The following is an 18696-nucleotide window of genomic DNA, read 5'->3' as shown; positions in this document are numbered from 1 at the left end:
TGGAAAATTTTTTTGTATTTTTTTCGAATTGTTTTGTTTCCTTTCTCTTTTATTTTTTGTTCTTTCTTACCTTGGCCAGTCGCCAGATCGGCTAGGGGCTAGGGCCGACGAGGACACCTTGTCGATCACTGGCGAGGGCGAGGCCGTCGCGGGGGAGCTCGAGCCTCGCTCAACCATGGCTAGGCTCGACCTCGCATCGTTGGGTAAGGTTGAGGTCACCTTGCCAGCACCTCGCCAACCCTAGCCTATGGTTGGTCCGGTGACTGGCCAGGGGAAGAAGGAAATTAATAATAAAAAAAAAGGGAAAGAGAAAGGGAAAAAAATTGAAAAATTACATGTCAGCGTCGGCCGGACGTTTGACGCCGGTCGGCGTCCACGTTAGCGCTGGTTAGCCAAAATTGGTCGGATTAACTAAATTGGCACAAATGCAAAAGGTTTAGGACTGAATTGACAAAAATAAAAGGTTTAGAACTGAATTTGCACAATTGCAATAGGTTTATGGCTATTTTAGTAATTTTTCCCTCTTTAGTCAGTTGACTCTTAGTGGCTCCACCCACATGGCCCACTATAGTTTTGGGCTGGGTCAAGGCCTAGAGAAACAGATTATTAGGGCCTATACATTAATATATCAATGCTTATTGTTGGGAAAATTGTCAAAAAAGTCCAAAATTTATTATACTTTTGCCAATTCCCTTTGGGAGATGTTCACTAAAAGTCCTAAAATTTGTCGCAAAAATGCAATTGAGTCCTAAAACTTGTCAAATTTGTTCAATCAAGTCCTAAAGTTAACACCGTTAATTTGTCTAATAGGAAAATGTTGACGTGGAATTTTAAAATGAATTTCTCTCTCCTACATGGCATATATATATTTTTTATTCAAATCTTATTTAAATTAGATTAAAAGGCTAAAAATTAAAAAACAAAACAAAACAAAACTGGAAAAAAGAAGAAGAGAGAAGCAGCTTCACCGGAGGGGGGCCAACAGAGGTCACCGAAGGGGCCGGCTGAGGTCACCGACCCTGGTCGAGGGTGGCTAGCCCTCGCCAGCCCCCGCCAGCCCCGGGCGAGGGCCCCTAGATTTGGGTAACGCCAGCCCTCACTTGGGGCCGGCAACCATTGCCCGCCTAGATCTGGGTTGAGGGCACCCAGACCTGGGCAACACCTGGCCTTTGCCTAAGGCCGGCGTCGCCCAGATCTAGGCGCCCGAGGCCGGCAAGGCCTCACCTGGGGCTGGTGAGGGCCGGCCACCCTCTCCCGGGGCTAGCGACCTCAGCTGGCCCCTCTGGTGATCTCTGTCGGCCCCCCTCTGGCGATGGGCGGCGAATGCAACTCCCAACTTAGCCCTAGTTTTTTTTTTTTCCAATTTTGTTATTTTAAGTGATATTTAGATTTTTTTAGTTTTTAATTCAATTTATATAAGATTTGAATAAAATAATAATAATAATAATAAATGCCACATAAGAGAGAGAAATTAATTTTAAAATGCCACGTCAGCATTTTCCATTAGATAAATTGACAGTATTAACTTTAGGACTTGATTGAACCAATTTAATAAGTTTTAGGACTCGGTTGCACTTTTTGTAAGTTTTAGGACTCAATTGTACTTTCCTGATAAGTTTTTAGGACTTCTAGTGAACATATCTCATTCCCTTTTGACAATTTATCAATTGAGTCCATTGGGCCAATTTGGCACGAAAGTGATGACTTGAGTGTTGGCCGTCTTATGTGGCGCGGCCGGGATTATCGTTGACATTTTGTAATTATATTTTGAATTTTTATGGTTTTTTCCTTTTCTTTACTATTTTTTTGGGCTTTTGGAGTGATGACCGGCAAGGGTCGCCGACCGACCCTCACCGGCTCTAGGCACACCCTCATCGGCCAAAGCGAGGGCGTGCAAACCCTCATCCAGATCTACAACGCCCTCGCCCGATGCCCTCGCTGGCCACAGCGAGGGAGTCGCAACCCTCATTAGTCAATGTTATTACTATTGGCCCCAAAACAAATAGCCATCACGTTAACAAATTAAATCACGAAATCATAGCATGATGCATGACCATGAATGACAAGGTAGTCCCGCATTGGTGTATCTCATGTTTGTTCGTGATATATAAATATTTTTATCTAACGGCTTAAACTTTTGAATTAATTGGCCGGATACTTGACTTCAACATGGTACTGGTGATTATTTAGATGCCCATTATAACACTACGCCGATCTATAGCTAGATAGCCAAACTATGGATCTAGCACGGTGAAATTAAGCTCAAGCCCAGTATGCTTAACCATGCTCGCTTTCGGATTAAAAGCGTATGATAATCGAAGTGTATATTTCAAGATTAGATCAAACAGTTAAAACAAGTGATCCATAAGTCCCACCAATGCTTGTGTACCGAAAAGGTTGTATCAACCAAAAATGGTTTTAATACTTGATTAGGTTTATCCAGTTCTCGAGAAAAAAAATGGGAAATTTGGGGTCTAAACTATGGGACCCGTGGCGCTAACCCATGTAGTGGGACACGACCCACAATTGCTAGTCCATGAAATTTCAGTGAATTAATGAAGTAAGAAACAAACTTGGAATGTGATTGCCCATACCTATCCTATCTCTAAATAAAAAGAATCTAGATAGTGGTCTGGAACTGCATGCAATGTAACCTAACTCCATCCACTTATTGTCAGACATTGGAGGTGAGTTCATTGCGCTGTTTGGACCAAAATTAAAAAACAACAAAACAATTGAAGCCGACTTCTTTCATTTACATAAACATGTGTGTGCGCAAGAAGTCGAGAGCTTTTATCTGTCCGACCGTAAAAATTCTCACAGAATTATTGCCGACCGTTCTAAAAATTTAAGCTATCAAACGAAGATTGAACTCGGGGTCTCCCGCTCAAATACTATGTAAGCTTTTTGCGAGAGCTCTATAAGCAAAAGATTTTATTATGTCTAACAGCATGAAACAACTATAGTCCCATATATTGCACTTATTAATGGTCAACTGTTCGAGCATGGGTCGTGGCCTGGTTGGGTAGTGGAATTGGAATGAACATTAACAACCCAAAATAAATAAATAAATAAAACACATTACTTACCTTAGTGTTCACACGTGGCATATGGTACCCTGAGTCTTCTCTCATTTACTTCTGATTTACAAATGAATAGATCAATATTATTAAATACCGAAAGAGATAAGCAAGTGTGGCACTTTACGTTTTTTAGGCGACTCGTACCAGGATAATATCTTGGCACGGAAGCTTTTACTTACTTTTTAGTTCTAAAGATTGTAGGTACAGAGCAGGACCTTAAAACACTCAAAAAAAATATGGGGAAGAAATTCTTCGATACGATGGAGGCTCATCTTTATGTTCTCTCCGTATTCTTTCTCTCCGGAGAAGAAAAAGATTTGAAGAGAACATGAAGCCTACTGGGTGGTGAAAGTAGACACCAATTTTGATTGGCTATCTCCGGATAGACATGTATAGTAGCCTCCCGCGTCTAAGATGACAAGAGGGAAAGTCTCGTTTTTCAATAGGTCTATTCGTATTTCGTACAAGTCTATCAACCGATTGGCAGACCTGTACCAGGATAATATCTTGCCACGGAAGCTTTCACTTACTTTTTAGTTCTAAAGATTGTAGATCAAGCTTTGCTCCTATGAACACAGGAAAACACACCATCACTTCAACATAAATTAATGTCCTGATCAGTTTATGATCTTATGGCCACTGTCTAAGTTCCCTCGTGCACTTTAGTTTAGTCCCACGGCGCAAGCAACTCCAACTATTATTATAGGAGGAGGGCATATGATAGTCATATTATAATGTGTAAATTAGTACGGATATCGCGTGACATGCGGCATACTTTATAGCATTATTGTCATCAACAATTCAAGATTGCATTTGCAGCTTTTTTTTAAAAAAAATATATTCCCTGACGATTAGACTCGACTAGTCTCAGCACACACGGCACGCAAAATTGCATCAGGTTCATTTGAGGCCTCGAGTCCAGGTGAAATCGATCGGGCGAGACTCGATAAATTCAAGAGTCCAGATGGGTCGGACCCATGATATTAGATATCTTATTTTTGGATTGCATGCTAACTTGTGGTCTTAGGAGTGGCCCTCCAAAAATATCGGCAAACCCTTGAAAGCTCGTCCAACTATCAGGACTCGTGCAACTATAACTACTCGTACTAGTTTCCTGCCGCCACTCTTCTATTGTCTTCGTTCACTCCCACCACCCTCCGGCATGTCGCAGCCGCTGCCGCCACCTCCGTTGCGCCCCTCGTGCTAGCGCCCGTCTCTGCTGCCGCCATGACGTCTCAAAACTTGCAGCCGTCCCACTGGCGGTACACGGAGCTGGACGACCGCAACTTCCAAGTCCAAGGCCAGACCCTCTTCTACGTCGTCGTGCTGTTTGCCACGGTCCTCCTCGTCACCCTCCTCTTCCACTACGCCCGCTGGGTCTGCCGCCACCACAGCCCGCCCCCCGAGACTTCCCACGGCGCGGCGAACGCGCCCCTGCCTCGGCCCTCGCTGGGCCTCGACGCTGCTGCCATCGACAGGCTGCCCATCGTGCTGCACGGTGGCGCGCCGTCGGAGGTGGAGGAAGCCGGCGAATGCAGCATATGCCTCGGGGAGTTCGAGGACGGCGAGAAGGTGAAGGTGTTGCCGCAGTGTGGACACCGTTACCACTGCGGGTGCGTGGACCAGTGGCTCGCGACGCGGTCGGTTTGCCCGCTGTGCCGGGCGCCTCTCCCTGTCGACTCGGCCGGTCCGTGAGCCTGAGTGAGCGGAACGAGTTGGAAAGCGTAGAAATATCTTGCATCTCCACCTCCCTCCACTAGCGTCTCTTTCATCGTGTAGTATTCCTTTTCTTTTGTTTGTAGGTGGCTTTTTCTTTGGGCGGATGTTGTTTTGTGTAGAGAATTAGGAGTTTTGTACCCTTAAGTTTCTACTTTTCATCACTTGCCAAATTATTTATCTTTGTGTCGATTTCTTTCTCTTGGAAAAATACTTGTGGGTTGGAAAACAAAAAATAAAAAAAAAAGTGGTATTTACGCACACTAGCTTATATGAGAAGAATTGAGCTCCTCTATAGATAATTAGAGATATCATATATTAATATGTATGTATAATTTTATTGAAAGTAAAAAAGCCATTAAAAATCTCAAACTATACCAACTGTAACACATTTTCCTAGAATCTTTTTTGATGACATCAATAATCTCAAAATATGTCAACCGTGATACATTTACCAAAAACTTTTTTTATAACATAAAAGCCCCAAACTTGTAACTATGTGAACCATTTATCTCCCGTCAATATTCCATTAGATGATTTTTCGGCTAAAATAATATTATTTTTATTTCACTTAAGTCACGTGCGCGTCATGTCCATACCGTTTGCTTTCTTGCGTTCGTATAGATAGATTTTTAACGATGCTCAATGGCGGAATCTTGACGGAGGGTAAATATATTATACAGGTATAAATCTGAAATTTTTTATGTTATGCAAAAAAGTTGAGAGCAAATGTGTTAAGGGGGTATAATTTGAGGCTTTCGACGGCTGTTTTTCCTTACAAAAATGTTTGCCTATCTCTCTTCCTCTCCTCATCTTCTTTTGCCGTCTCGCAGTGAATCGTTGCTGTCCTCATGTGACTTGAGATGGCGACAGGCGTGTGAAAGGCAAATGAATTGGTCAATTATGCTGTCCCCATGTGAATTGAAATGGCCAAACACGCGTGATTTTGACGACTCATCGGCTAATTTCCTTTTTGGGACTCTCAATTGCTTCGGCCATGGGAGCGTCTCGGTCATCATTGAAAAGTGAAGAGGTTTACGGTCAAGAGTTCACATATCGAGAGCGTCGAAAGTAAAAAGATTGACCCCAATTCAATTGTGTCGATTGCAAAACTCGCTCAAATATGTTATTAATTACATAGAATTATACTTGTTGTACTTAAATAGCAAACTTCTTGCTGTTTAAATTTGGCCGAAGACCGGAAGACTCAACGGTCATATTTCTAGCCGTTTGAAATGTGTCTAATGGCTAGTCGAGATTTTTTTTTTCTGTAAATTGGGTTGCTCATTTTCCTATAGAGGTAGAGAGCACCGCATGCAATTGCTAAAAACTCTTGAATACACTTTGCAATCGAATCTCTTGAAAGATTAAAATCGTGTGAGAAACATTATGTAAAAAAGTGCACCCTATTTATAAAGGAGACTTTGCTCCATTATAAACCAATCTTTGTACAAGGTTCAAGTTTAGTCATTTGGGTACTACTCCCAAATCATCTACGGGAGTAGATTGAGCACGGTTTTGGAGAAGAACCACTATAAATTGGCTAAGCATTTCTCTATTCCTACTCTTTTATTCATATGCTTATCATGCGTTTGATAATTCGCCCAACACATATTTGCGCAAAAATATTTGATATAGTGATGCATATTCCATATACTTGTGCATAAATTTGAATTAATGGAATGACAACATTGAACATTTTCATACGGTCCAAAGACTAAATTGAACATGTACCAAAAGTCTAAGGATCATATTGAACAAACTAAAAGTTCATGGACGACATTTCACATTGGATTAAAGTTCAATGACCATATTGAACAAATATAAAGTTTATGAACCAAATTACACATTAGGCCAAAATTCGTGAACCATTTGTGCTGTTATCCCTTTATAATACGTGGAAAGTCAGGTATCACTTTGTTGGGCCAGGCCCAAAGGAGCTTTGGATCACACCTAGAAGCCCATTAATTTCCAAGATATTAGTCACACATTACATGTTGGGCCCAGGCCCAAATTGAGACCAAGAATTAGGGTTTCTCCCACCTATATATAAACGCGAGTTCACCCCATTCTCCTTCTCGGTGCCTGAAAACCCCCAGAGTTCGCACCTGCCGTCAGATCGAAGCTAGGGTTCCGAGGGCGAAGCAACCGGAGCGATCGTTACCTCGTCGCCATGAGAGCTAAGGTAAGCTCAAATTTCGGAAATTGGCATGGCAATGGTTACTGGGTCGATGCCAATCGCATCGTTTGTTGATGTTTTTGGTTTCCCATTTGTTTTGTGGGTTTGATGGTGGGTGGCAGTGGAAGAAGAAGCGCATGAGGAGGTTGAAGAGGAAGCGCAGAAAGATGAGGCAGAGATCGAAGTAGGGACAGTCTTCATCATCATCAAAAGCGGGTCTCATCTCTAGTCGTTCTTTCTCTTTAAAGCTATGTTCTTTTCTTTTTGGGGAACCAGTACTTGTAGAAGATTAGGCTTCTCGTTTTTGTACCGTTCCGTGTCTTGTTCTTTGTTGGATTGGAACATCTTGATGAATCTAGTTCGTTACCTTTGGCACTTCGAATCGGCGCAGTAGTTGAATCTTGATATGCTTTAAGTTTATTATATTTGCCGACGGAGACCAACGGTGACTAATAGTCTCTGTTTCCCTTTCTTCTTCGACAAAGCCGAGGCCTTTGTCCTGCAATTTACTGGGTGATGTCTGAAAGTGAGGTCTTTCTGGTGATGTTGGTATAAAGCTTGAGATCCTATTTATCTCATCGGGGCACAGAGTTCAGATTTTGTGGGCAATGACATAGGTTTCTGCGTCGGTTTTTCTGGGTTTGATATGGTTCATTTATCACGCGACCAAGAGGATTTATAATTTGGAATCGATCTCAAATTGGTTTTGATTTGTCGAAACTTTTCTTTTAGCACTACTGGGAGCTGGTAAAGTTTGGGTCGTAAGTTGAATTGAGTTCCGAAATTTTGGTCATCACTTGGGTTTCATCGAAGTTTGTGTTGAAATATTGTTCTTTGTCCATCAAAAGCAACATCCATGACTTCTTATTGGTTTGTTTCCGTGAAAGAGCTGTATAAAAGGCAGTCCTTCAAACCTCATATCTTTTAGTCCTCAGTTATTGATGAAAATAAGACTCAATTGTGTAGCCTTGTGATTGTAGTTTAAGCGTGGCAAGCCATTGTAGTTATTTTCCCCTGAAATAAGTTTTGCTGATCAAATTTAAGCACGCAACCGGCTAGTTTGATCCAAGGACCAGTTGGAATCAGCCTCTTCGGTCTGGTCACAAGCCAGTTTCAGGTGAACTGGTCTGGTTCTCATTTCTAACATTACCGGCCTAAAACCAGGCAGATTTCTAGTATTATTGAGCTTCAACATATGAATTATTACTTGTTGAAGTAACTTTCAAAATCCTACCGTAATCCCGTTATCTTCATCAGATGAGGACTTGCCGACTCATTCTCTTTGATGGCTATTATTGTATCGTCATTAGCAGTCATCACGGTGCAGAAGATTCTTACTTTCTTCCTTTGGTTTTTCTACAGAATTGTCTTAGGTTTTGATTTTGCTCTTACGGGATGATTTGTTATTTTAGAATTTTCTCTTAGAGCAGAACAGAGATTGGCCTTGAACCTGTCGGTTCTGGGACTAGCTTGTTCCAGTATAAGCTGTTTCTGCTCTCGGTTTCCTTTTTGTGGATGGTTTTACACAGTTCCAGCCTTCCATGTTTTAGTCTCGGAACTGGTCCGACCGACCCATGTTCATCCATTTTAAAACATCATTATAAGAGGAAGTGCCGACCGGCTTCGTCCGGCATGAAAATTCAGAGTTCGGCAGGTTCAAGATGGTTAATCACCTTCTCGCTATCTAAATTATACTAACCTGAGTCCATTTGTTCGTTTTCCCATCATACCTCACATCTTGTGCAAAACCTATTCAGACATCACAGGCTATGCACTCGCGGTTGCGGTGTCCGTTTCTCTAGAATCATGAAATACTATTTCCGTCACAAATCCACCAGTTTTGTGGACACTTCCCGATGCTTGTACACCGTAGCTCAGTTCCTCAGGATCACTACTCACATTGAAGAAGATCGGTGTGGGAAATGTTAGCATATGTACATAGAATTATTGCCTTCAACCTTAACTTGATGAAGATAACTACGGGCCTGCACTGGTGAACTCTCAAAATGTATAATTATGTCCATGTTATTCCTCTGATTAACCAAAGCAAAACCTAAAGGAAATGACCCAAAACACTAGAGCCGACGGCTAAGAAGAATCAAAATGATGCCTTCACGGGTCTTTAACGGTTGATGAAGATTCCGGCTTCTGGACTCCTGATGAAACTCCTTGTTGCGTGCACATTGTATCAATGTACTTCCTAACCTCCTCCGCGATCATGCGCTTCATGATCATCACCAAGCAACTATCGTCCATCGCTGCTGCTGCACCCTTCACGTCCCCATTTCGCTTCAGCGCTGGTTCTTGATCTCCGTCGTCGTGATTCGGTCCTGCCTTCTCGCCTTCCAGTGCAGCTATGAGGCTCTCTCCTGGCGGAGAGAGTGTGAGTGAAGTCCTCGGCCCCTTTGGCGGCCTCACATCTCCGTCACGACTATTCTCATCGGGCAGAACCCACAGGCATTGCCTCTTGATCTCGAAGTCGGTCTCGGACTCGGCCGCGGTGTCGTGGCTTGGGTTCTGCTTCCCGGAATTGGACTCGGACGACGTGGACGACCGCTCACCTGAGCGTTTCCTGCGCAGGGTCGAATTCCAGTGGTTCTTGATGGCGTTGTCGGTCCGGCCGGGCAGGAGGCGGGCGATGGTGGCCCACTTGTTGCCGTGGACCTTGTGGGCCTCGACGATGGTGGCGTCCTCCAGCGGGGTGAAGGGCCGGTGCTGCACCGCGGGGCTGAGCTGGTTGCACCAGCGCAGGCGGCAGGACTTCCCCGACCGGCCGGGGATGCCGGTGCTGATGAGGGACCAGTTGCGGGGGCCGTGCTGCTCAACGAGCTTGATCAGGGTGGCGTCCTCCTGCGGGCTCCACGAGCCCTTCACTCGGTCGACGCCGTCGACGCTGGTGACTTTCATGTTTTGCCCGAAACACACAAGGATGATGGAGTGTTGGGGGAGAGTGGCGGATCTGTAAGGGATTGCTGTTGGGTTTGGGTGGCGAGGATGGAGATGGATGGATGCGGTGGGAGGATTTAAGGAAAGGGTTGTTAACCGTCGAGGGAAAGGAGGGGTTGTTGGGGGCAAAGAGAACCGTGAAACCGCCCAAACCTTTGACATAACCACTTCATGAGTCGCAACAAGAAAAGCGTTTGTTTCTGTTTCTGTTTCTGTTTCTGCTGCCTATTGATTGCAACATCATCGTCGTCTTCTTCCCCTGTTCTTTGCATGAATGAGAGAGAGAGAGAGAGAGAGTTGGAAGTTGGGATTTGGTGAGAGATTATGGGGGGGAGGAGTTATTAAACTTCCTCCAAATTTTCAACTGATTCCATCTAGTAACGGCTTTTCCTAGGATTGCTTAATGCTAATGCTAATGCTAATGGAGGCAATTACACATCGCACGTTCCATGTCTCTTAAGTTGGGTTCCGGCCCATCATTATCATCCTAACCTTCGTTTGTCTTGTTACCCTATATTCATTGGATGTGCACCACGTGCCTTCTTTTAAATGAATGTTTGTTACGTTGGTCCGTAATATGTGCTCGTGTCGTGTGCCCGAAGCAATAGTAAATAAGTTGATGAAATGTATTGATTTAGTTCGGAAACCAAGTTTCAACAAATTAATCCAGCATCCCATCAAATTTAGTTCATTGAGTTAAGTGCTCATAGCATTGGCCCTAGATTTATATAGCATCATTGCTAGGAGAACATGCCCTGTATCCATTTTCGGGCCAGAGCGGGGCTTTTGTATTTTAAGGCTTAGACCCAACTTTTACTGTTCTAAAGCGCTACATTTTTTCTTATTCATATCAATAGAGTGTCAAGAACTCGGACATATCGACCAATAAAAAAACGAATCATCGTCGGGTACGTACATAGCAAAGATATGCCGCAATCTACACTACACGGGGAACTTCTTCTGTCAATCTCAGAACAGTACCAAGGCAGAGACAGAAAAAAGAGCATGTCCAAATTAATTCCTTGATATTAGCTAAAAGGATGACGAAGAAGTTACGATTTGAAAACTTTTCTTGATTGATGGGATGTTGAATATATACCAATGCGGCCGATCTTATCTTTACTTTACCTTTACTTGCATTTCGGCCACACATGTCACAGTAAAATAGATATGTTGAAGATCTTTCTTTTCTCTTTCTTTTGAAGAAAGAAAAGTTCTCTTCCTACAAATGATTAATTAGATGACATCCCCAATTCATATGCAAATATATATATATATATATATACACAACAGAACATATCAATATTATCAAAGTCTGTCATAGATTTTATTACCGTAGCATGTTAATCATGGCAATGGACTCTGACAAGGCAAGAAAAATCTCTGCCTCTTGCTTCTGATGCGACAGTTTGAGGCCATAGAAGAGCAGGCAATCCTGCTGACCACCACTTTCAGCGACTGTTTGAGCGAGCTCAAGCACGCCCCTTGATCCCCGCCGCCCCCGTTGCCGCTGTCGCCGCACAGAACGAGGACGCTCTTGATTCGGCCGCCCACGGAGGCCACGTCGGCCTTCACCGTGGTCAGCTTCAGGCCCTTGATGACCCGGGTGAGCTCCGACAGCAGCTCGGGCCGGTCGTCGCAGCAGATAGAGACCCGGATGAGGAGGACGCCGCCGTCGCCCTTATCGGGTTTGGGGTCGTCGCAGTCGATGATCACTTCGTCGACCTCGGACGGGAGGATGGTGAGGGACTTGCTGATCTCGGTGGCCTTTCGCTTCAGGTCCTTGACGCGGTCGATCACACTTGCTAGAAGAGCTGCTTTGTCCATCTGCACACATGATCAAACAATGTAATGCAAATAAATGATTGGAACATAGCCCCTTTCGAAGATGGGGGTCTTGGGTTTAGCTTATATTTAGCACCAACTTAGGAGAAAGTCCACGAGAAAGTGATTCCTTGCAAAGTTCCCTGCTTTGATAACCAGTCGATCTGCCATGGATCTAACCAGCAAAACGGCCCTAAATCAAGGACAGAAACTTGATTTGGTTGTAATAAAGTTGGGTCTAAATAAGCTCGAGTTAGGCTCACGAAAGTTCTTGACCTGAGCTAGCCTTAGCGAGCTCATTTCGTAAGTTCAGCGACAATCAGCAGAGACAAAAATGGTAAGAATAGAAGTTCGACTTCAGAATGTTAGTGCGAATTCAACAGAGTCATGTGTACAAAGCCTGCTTTATGTTGTCTTTCTTCATATCGTTGGAATACTAACACGACTACAATAAATGGTGATTAAACGACATCGATGAACCAGACAAAAATCACGCAGACAATGCGTCTTGCTTTCTGATCTCTTGCATCAGTTCAGTCGGTGCGTGCGTGTGTGGGAGAGAGAGAGAGAGAGAGAGAGGAAGGGAGAGCGGTAGAGCGTAAACCTTCTCGGATTTGGGAATGAGCTTCCTCAAAGTGGCAAGCTGTGCATTGATTCTGTCTCTGCGCCTTTTCTCGGCTTGGCTGTGACTCTTGGAAACACTCGCGCTCGCGCTCGCACTCGCGCTCGTCCCTCTGTCATCTACTACTCCTCCATCGATGGGGATGTACCACGGAAAATTTTCATTGCATGTTTGAATCGGATTAAACACAGCCGCTTGAGATGGCATCGGATATGAACCCCTGTTCATTTGTTCAACCCAATCTGCTTCTCCTGACCAATCAGAGAACCAATTCAAGTTCTCCATAACAAAGCCACAATCTTTCCCTGACAATTATCCCAAAATTCCTAGCTTTATATCTACTTCATCCATATGAAGAACCACTCTTCTTGCACTAATAATGCTGTGCCACAGGAACATGTACTAGACTGTGATTGGTGTGATGTGTTGGTGAAGAGAAACTTTATAATATGGTCAAGAAGATGGCGAATCAACCATATCTGCCTGTCACTTCAGCATGAATTTTCTGGTAGACTTTGGCAAACAACAACGAGGGCTCTCAGGAAATCTTGAAGAGTAAGAGAAGATATTGTCCGGGAAGAGTATCATAAATGGCCATGTCCACACTCGAGAATGGACAAAAGCAAGAAACAGTAGAAGAGATATCGATATGGCCCATTTGGGAAAAGCACATGTAACTTGATGCATCTGGGAATCATAGGTCTACCTAAACCAAACCCCCAAAAAGAGAGAATCAAATAGATTTCCCCAACAGCAATGGACCTTCAAACATTAATAAACAATTGAAGGACCAATCATAACCCTTTTTGCTGAATCATATCAATTTACGACAGCTTCTTGCAACCGTTACGATGAAGAAGATTGAACTTATGCGCTTTAGCTCGTTTTTGGTAATTATTTACAGGTCAACTGTGCAAATTAATGGGCTTCGAGAGGGGAAAACAGAAAAATAAAACTCGATTCCCTTTGTTTCATTCTTGTTCTGCAGTGCTATCTAATGCTGCTTGTAATCTTATTCATTTTCATTTTGGTTCTTTTGCGGTCTCTACAACTCATAACCATCTACATATGTTTTTTCGGGGGGCTATTACATCTTGCTGTCATAGCCAAAACAGAATGAGTTTCCAAATTACCTCAAAATGACATCTTTTTTCTTTACCTTCTCGTTTTATTGTTGACCAGTACTAGTGGTCGGCCTGGTGGACCCTGCAGCTTTTGCCGCAATTCTTTTTCAGTCTAAATTATACAACTTCAAGCACTTGTGGAGAGTAGTTCGGCCACAACGATATGCAAAGCGCATCAATCAAAGAGAGCTCATTTTACATGTGCCTCATTCCTTTCTCTCTTAATAATTGTGAAGCTTCGGGTGGGATTGTCTCAGTATGTTCAGCAACACACCCTTCTTTCTTTTTCTTGTGAAGACATCTTCACCTCGGACTTCATATTGCTCTTCATGAGTCACGAGGATATATACTGATTGAGAATCATTGGATCATGTTGATCTTACTTGATTCGTCGGTTGCGTGAGAAAAGGTTTGCCCCTTCGTGACCCACCCAATGCTATCTTTTAGTTCCTGTTTTTTAACTCATCGTCCACTATCATGTAAATGCAGGGGTCAAGAGAGTCCTTCGCAACAAAACAAACAGAGCCTCAATGATAACAACAGGTCAGTCACTGGGTAGGGTCATGACGGTACACGCAAATACATTGTAGATCACCATAAAGAGTGACTTTTAACGATTGATATGACCTCAAATCAAAACCCCACTCAACTCTGAAGTTTTCCCGATCTCTTTCATGATTTGTGGTGACCATATTTTCTCTCTTTTCTTGCCTTTTTCTTATTCTTGTGAATCCCACTTGTCTGGGAGTCCCGCGGTGCAGCTTCCCTTTGGGTCCCAAATTGATTAAAGAGATGATTGGCTCTGGCTCATCCATCGTAACATTGGAAAATGACACAAATAGTCCCTGAACTTTGACCCAATGTGCAATTTGATCCCTGAATTTTTAATTTGTTCAATGTAGTCCCTGAACTTTAACCTAATGTTCAATTTGGTCCTTGAACTTTTGATTTGCTCAATGTGGTCCCTGAACTTTTAATATGTGTTCAATTTAGTCCTTGAACTATTTGAAAATGTTCAATATAGTCATTCCATTAATTCAAGTGCAGGGACTATATTGAACATTTTCATATAGTTCAGGAACTAAATTGAACACATATTAAAAGTTCAGGGACCACATTGAACAAATTAAAAGTTCATTGACCAAATTGAACATTATGTTAAAGTTCAGAGATTACATTGAATAAATTAAAAGTTCAGGGATCAAATTGCACATTAGGTCAAAATTCAAGGACTATTTGTGTCATTATCCCTCATAACATAGACTGGGTTTACGAAGGAACCATTTGCTGGGTCTCCTTGATACAATCTCATGAATCAGGATTTGTTCAAGAATCATTTCTTTCTTGATGATTTCAACAGGAACATATTCTTGATGAGCATTTAAATGGTTCATGGTACATTACAGATGGGCAAGATTGGTTTTGTGGCCAGAAATTTGTACGAGAACAAGTGAGATGTCAATGCCCGGAAATGTTGCAAACCCCACATAAACAAACAGCAAGAAAAACAAGTTGCACCATGCAAGAGGAACCTTTTGAGGGGTAAACAATTGTTTATTCGTTAATGTGAAATGTCAGTGGGGTAGCTACACGGGAAATAAGCTAAAGGCAGAGATCAAGACAGTCGATTAATCAATCAAACTTGATCCCCCAAATCTTCCAAATTAGTTTTCGCTTAAATGTAACATACCTAAACTCTTCAATCTCGTATCGGCAGACAATCTACTCTTCACAACCAGAGCAACAGCTCAAAGACTGGAAGAGAGCATCCAATTTATTCGAGTGTATTATAAGCATCCAAGTATTCATAGAAAAGCAACTACATTTAGTGTTCTTCCAAAGACCCAAGTGGCATTGTTATTCATGTTATCTGATTCCACTAGGGCAAAAATTTGAATCAAACCAGATCAGGAGGGGCTTCATCATCATCTTATCTGAGCCTCTCTAGCACATGCGCCACTGTCTACTTGAGCTACTTCAGATTGTAATGCCTGCTCTAATTCAAATATATACGTACAAAAACCCACTTCGATTCAGCATCCATAAGCACCTACCTAACTTATTACGACTAAGAAGGACAACATAGCCTGTCATACCTCGAGTTCCACAAAGAAAGAGCAGCTAAAGGCATTGTCAATACAACACTTGCTGACCTCATTCCAGAAGAGATCATCATTGATACATCACAACACAGAACCAGAAAAAGAATAGACTAGGAGCACATTCAAACTTTTTGAAAGATACAGCTAAGTTTTCTCTATTCCTCTAGATTCAAGTTGGTAATTTAAATGCATTAATCTACATAGCAGAAGCTGCATAAGGTTGAACCCAACAATTTCTTCTCATCCATAAGTAGGAATGCTCAATCCATGGAAGAGCATTTCAAGTGCCTACAACTGGGATAGTTCTCCACTTCCATGTGCTCACAAATCCAAAATCCTATTTTCCGCCACCTTAGTACTCGTTAAAATGGATGGCACCGACTTTCCACACAAGGTAAGTCGTTGCGAACATCACTGTGCTGATAAGCACAAACGATAAGACGATGAAAAACAAATCAACACCACCTGGAAACTCGAATGTGAATCCCTCCTTTGGCATTCCACGCTTGCTGTCGTCAAACATGTTAGTAGGGGCTTCCGGAAGCCCGGATCTCCTCTTCCCACGATCACTCTCTTTGAGAGCATCCAATACTTTGCTACCCATTTCTGATTTAGATGTCTTTGCTTCTGAGTATCGGCTCCGAACTCGGGCTGCCCTCAGTCTCTCTCGCGCAGTTAAGGACGATCTTTTTGGTGTAGATTGCGACTTGGCATTCAGTGACTGATTTTGGTCTGGAATTGAATTAGGGACTGGTCCATTGGAAGTTACGGATGTAAAATCCCTGGAGCTCTCAACACCAATTTCAGAAACTGATTTTGCAGCATCGCCAGAATTCCTAACTGCAGAGTCTATGGAAAATTGGTCACTCTCTGCAACTGAAAGATGCAATTCCCGACGTGCTCTGCCTAAGCGAGGCATACTCAAATGGAAGAGAAAGCTGTTTTGCTTGAATTCAGAACCTTTCAGATAAGATGTAGACACCTGCCGGCTCCTTACCTGCACCTTTTGAGAAACTTCCATCATATTCAAGAACTCAGGGTAAAGACAGAAAGTGGAATTTGCCAAATCACATGATCTATACATGTAATTAGCTTAAAAGTTTCAGTGCAACTGCATCTGATTCATGCCACTACTTCAGGAAGCCCCTCATGGAAGTCCACTATAGCCAGCTGAAGCTATGAATTGTCTATCATCAAAGCTCTTCAAGAACAAGAACGTGTAACGGCAGCAAACTTAACGATTAGCTGTAAACTAGGTTGTGGGGAAGGGATAGAATTTTAATAGAGAGCATAAACTTCTGAAAGAAAGGCATGACTCCTATAAGATTCCAGTGAAACATCTAATCTTATGTAAATGTGGCAAGATAGAGATCTACAGGAAGTAATTCGATATGTGTCTGATGACCTGGTTTCATTTGAATAATTTTTATATGGTTCCAAGGATTTACAGAAGAAGAATTAATATATTTGGAGGATCCAAAGTTTTCAAAGTACATCAATCATTTTCTCCAGTTACAGTTATAAGCATCTTTTCCATTAAAGCACAGGCAGGACAGACCATTGACTCCCCTAAGTTGAGCACTATCTTGTCACATGAGAACTCTGTTTTCAGATCATTACTCTCTAGCGTGCCTGCTATTTCTTATAAGGACAGAATTGTATTGATCCAAGCATATTTCTTCTTGTGTTTTTTGATCTCAACCACCATAGTGTTTCAAATGCTGCAGCTCAACTCCCAGACAAGTTTACTTTAATAATTCCCAACACTTCAAATCTTCAACTTAGTTAAATAGGAACTCGAGCGCAAAGATCATCTTGATTCATTTGCAGCAAAATAATTTGATACAATCATTGAACGCAGCCACTCTTTCATGCACCAAAATAATTTGAGTGATGCAAATGTGCTAAATTAACAACAGTTAAGCATGTCTGCGTGTCTGCTGATGCTGTTGGATTGAAGTCCTTAAACATCGAACACTCAACACCACAAGTTTAAAGAATTTCTAAGCAATACTTCATCTTCTTAAGCTGCAACACGTAACCATCATAAATAAATACGGCAAACTTGCTGCCTAATATAAGGATATATAATTCCATCTCGTTTTGAGAAATATGGCTATTATGAAGATTTCGATATCACGAGGAGGTTTAGTTCATCAACGAAAAGTTTCATCCTTTGTTTCCCACGTTGTCAATATATTACAAAGCTCTGGTGGGTCTTGCTCCACCCTGAATGAGTTAAAGCCTAAATTGAAATGCCCGCCGTAAAAGTACCGCAAGATCACGACGGAAGAGAAGCAACCAGATGAAACACGTATTTCTACCAAGACTTGAATACGGAAATAACAGGAGCAGAACAAACTCGCTCACATCAAGACAATCTACAGTGCAGAAGATAATAAAAATCCAGTCTTTCAACTCGCTGAAGCAAAGAATCAAGAAGCGGCTAAATGGGTGTTCCCATCCAAGACAATGAAGACAAGCTCATGGGAGCAGAAACCCATGTCAAGAAGCAAGCGAGCGTCGGTTGTATCTTTACCTTGGAGCCGAAACCCAAGACTGAGTTCAAGCAAACGGCCATAGGTTGTCGTTGTTCTACGGTCGAACCATGGGACGCAGAGAGAGAGAGAGAGAGAGAGAGAGAGAAGCTGCGTGTGAGGGGGTTGTTTGTGGCGGTAGTGGAGTTTCCGTCTCCGTGGACTGGATGATCCACAGGGATTGTAGGAGACGACAGGCTTGAGATATTGCCCCGGATGGATACCGCGCCTTGCTGACACCTCGGCCTCCTTTTTCTTTTCTTTTTCTTTTTTTCTGCGAGAAGAGTTTTGTTTTATACATTTGTTTGATGGACACAAATTAGGATCATTATTCTTTTTTTCTGAATTTCAGTCGAAAGAGTGATCTAATACGATGTTATATGTCGGTTCCATTTGAAAATTCTTACGAGTGATCTTTAGATCACGACGTGTTTATGTTACTCGATAAACTACCGATAAAATATTCACGTGTAAGAATCATATGTCATAATCTTGAGCCTCTTATAGAAATCACATTTTTCAATGGTGGTAATTATTATATTATCATTATTTATGACAAAGAG

The 18696-nt window shown here is 42.5% G+C and overlaps 4 protein-coding genes and 1 long non-coding RNA gene across 7 annotated transcripts; 2 read left to right on the top strand and 3 right to left on the bottom strand.

The window, feature by feature from the left end:
• The first annotated feature begins 4131 nt into the window (after positions 1 to 4131).
• On the top strand, positions 4132 to 4960 carry LOC115671285 (RING-H2 finger protein ATL66). The gene has a single exon (XM_030592815.2). It carries the CDS (start codon positions 4311 to 4313, stop codon positions 4776 to 4778), a length of 468 nt encoding a protein of 155 aa, XP_030448675.1. The 5' UTR covers positions 4132 to 4310; the 3' UTR covers positions 4779 to 4960.
• A 1886-nt stretch (positions 4961 to 6846) lies between these two features.
• LOC115686701 (uncharacterized) lies at positions 6847 to 7353 on the top strand. Its single transcript, XR_004006404.2, has 2 exons — positions 6847 to 6984; positions 7101 to 7353. It is a non-coding gene; the product is annotated as an uncharacterized LOC115686701 (long non-coding RNA).
• Positions 7354 to 8948: 1595 nt separating this feature from the next.
• On the bottom strand, positions 8949 to 10189 carry LOC115672262 (transcription factor MYB77-like). The gene has a single exon (XM_030594035.2). The coding sequence runs from the start codon at positions 10084 to 10086 to the stop codon at positions 9091 to 9093; it is 996 nt and encodes a 331-aa protein (XP_030449895.1). The 5' UTR covers positions 10087 to 10189; the 3' UTR covers positions 8949 to 9090.
• Positions 10190 to 10976: 787 nt separating this feature from the next.
• LOC115672271 (transcription factor bHLH51) lies at positions 10977 to 13013 on the bottom strand. Its single transcript, XM_030594047.2, has 2 exons — positions 12353 to 13013; positions 10977 to 11751 (listed from the first exon to the last, which is right to left on the bottom strand). The coding sequence occupies exons 1-2, from the start codon at positions 12653 to 12655 to the stop codon at positions 11272 to 11274; spliced, it is 783 nt and encodes a 260-aa protein (XP_030449907.1). The 5' UTR covers positions 12656 to 13013; the 3' UTR covers positions 10977 to 11271.
• Positions 13014 to 15596: 2583 nt separating this feature from the next.
• On the bottom strand, positions 15597 to 18345 carry LOC115670465 (uncharacterized). 3 transcript variants are annotated; one of them, XM_056313408.1, is made up of 2 exons: positions 18136 to 18345; positions 15597 to 16599 (listed from the first exon to the last, which is right to left on the bottom strand). In XM_056313408.1, exons 1-2 carry the CDS (start codon positions 18175 to 18177, stop codon positions 15949 to 15951), a joined length of 693 nt encoding a protein of 230 aa, XP_056169383.1. In that variant the 5' UTR covers positions 18178 to 18345; the 3' UTR covers positions 15597 to 15948. The 3 variants fall into 3 exon arrangements, with proteins under 3 accessions (XP_056169383.1, XP_056169384.1, XP_056169385.1); XM_056313409.1 differs by having other exon boundaries at positions 15597 to 16593; positions 18136 to 18344; XM_056313410.1 differs by lacking the exon at positions 18136 to 18345 and adding an exon at positions 16679 to 18118 and having other exon boundaries at positions 15597 to 16593.
• Positions 18346 to 18696: the final 351 nt, after the last annotated feature.

Source organism: Syzygium oleosum, unplaced genomic scaffold, assembly GCF_021117445.2.
Source record: "Syzygium oleosum isolate NSW1041296 unplaced genomic scaffold, Sole_v2.1 Sole_v2.07, whole genome shotgun sequence".
Classification (NCBI taxonomy): Eukaryota; Viridiplantae; Streptophyta; class Magnoliopsida; order Myrtales; family Myrtaceae; genus Syzygium; species Syzygium oleosum.
Note: the sequence above shows the minus strand (reverse complement) of the source record. Positions and strands in the feature narration are given on the sequence as shown.

Coding starts and splice junctions, on each gene's coding strand:
- LOC115671285 (XM_030592815.2), top strand. CDS start 4,311: ATGACGTCTCAAAACTTGCAGCCGTCCCACTGGCGGTACACGGAGCTG.
- LOC115672262 (XM_030594035.2), bottom strand. CDS start 10,086: ATGTCAAAGGTTTGGGCGGTTTCACGGTTCTCTTTGCCCCCAACAACC.
- LOC115672271 (XM_030594047.2), bottom strand. CDS start 12,655: ATGGAGAACTTGAATTGGTTCTCTGATTGGTCAGGAGAAGCAGATTGG. Junction 11,752..12,352: donor TCATTCCCAAATCCGAGAAG/GTTTACGCTCTA, acceptor TCATGTGTGCAG/ATGGACAAAGCAGCTCTTCT.
- LOC115670465 (XM_056313408.1), bottom strand. CDS start 18,177: ATGGCCGTTTGCTTGAACTCAGTCTTGGGTTTCGGCTCCAAG. Junction 16,600..18,135: donor TCTTGGGTTTCGGCTCCAAG/GTAAAGATACAA, acceptor GTTTCTCAAAAG/GTGCAGGTAAGGAGCCGGCA.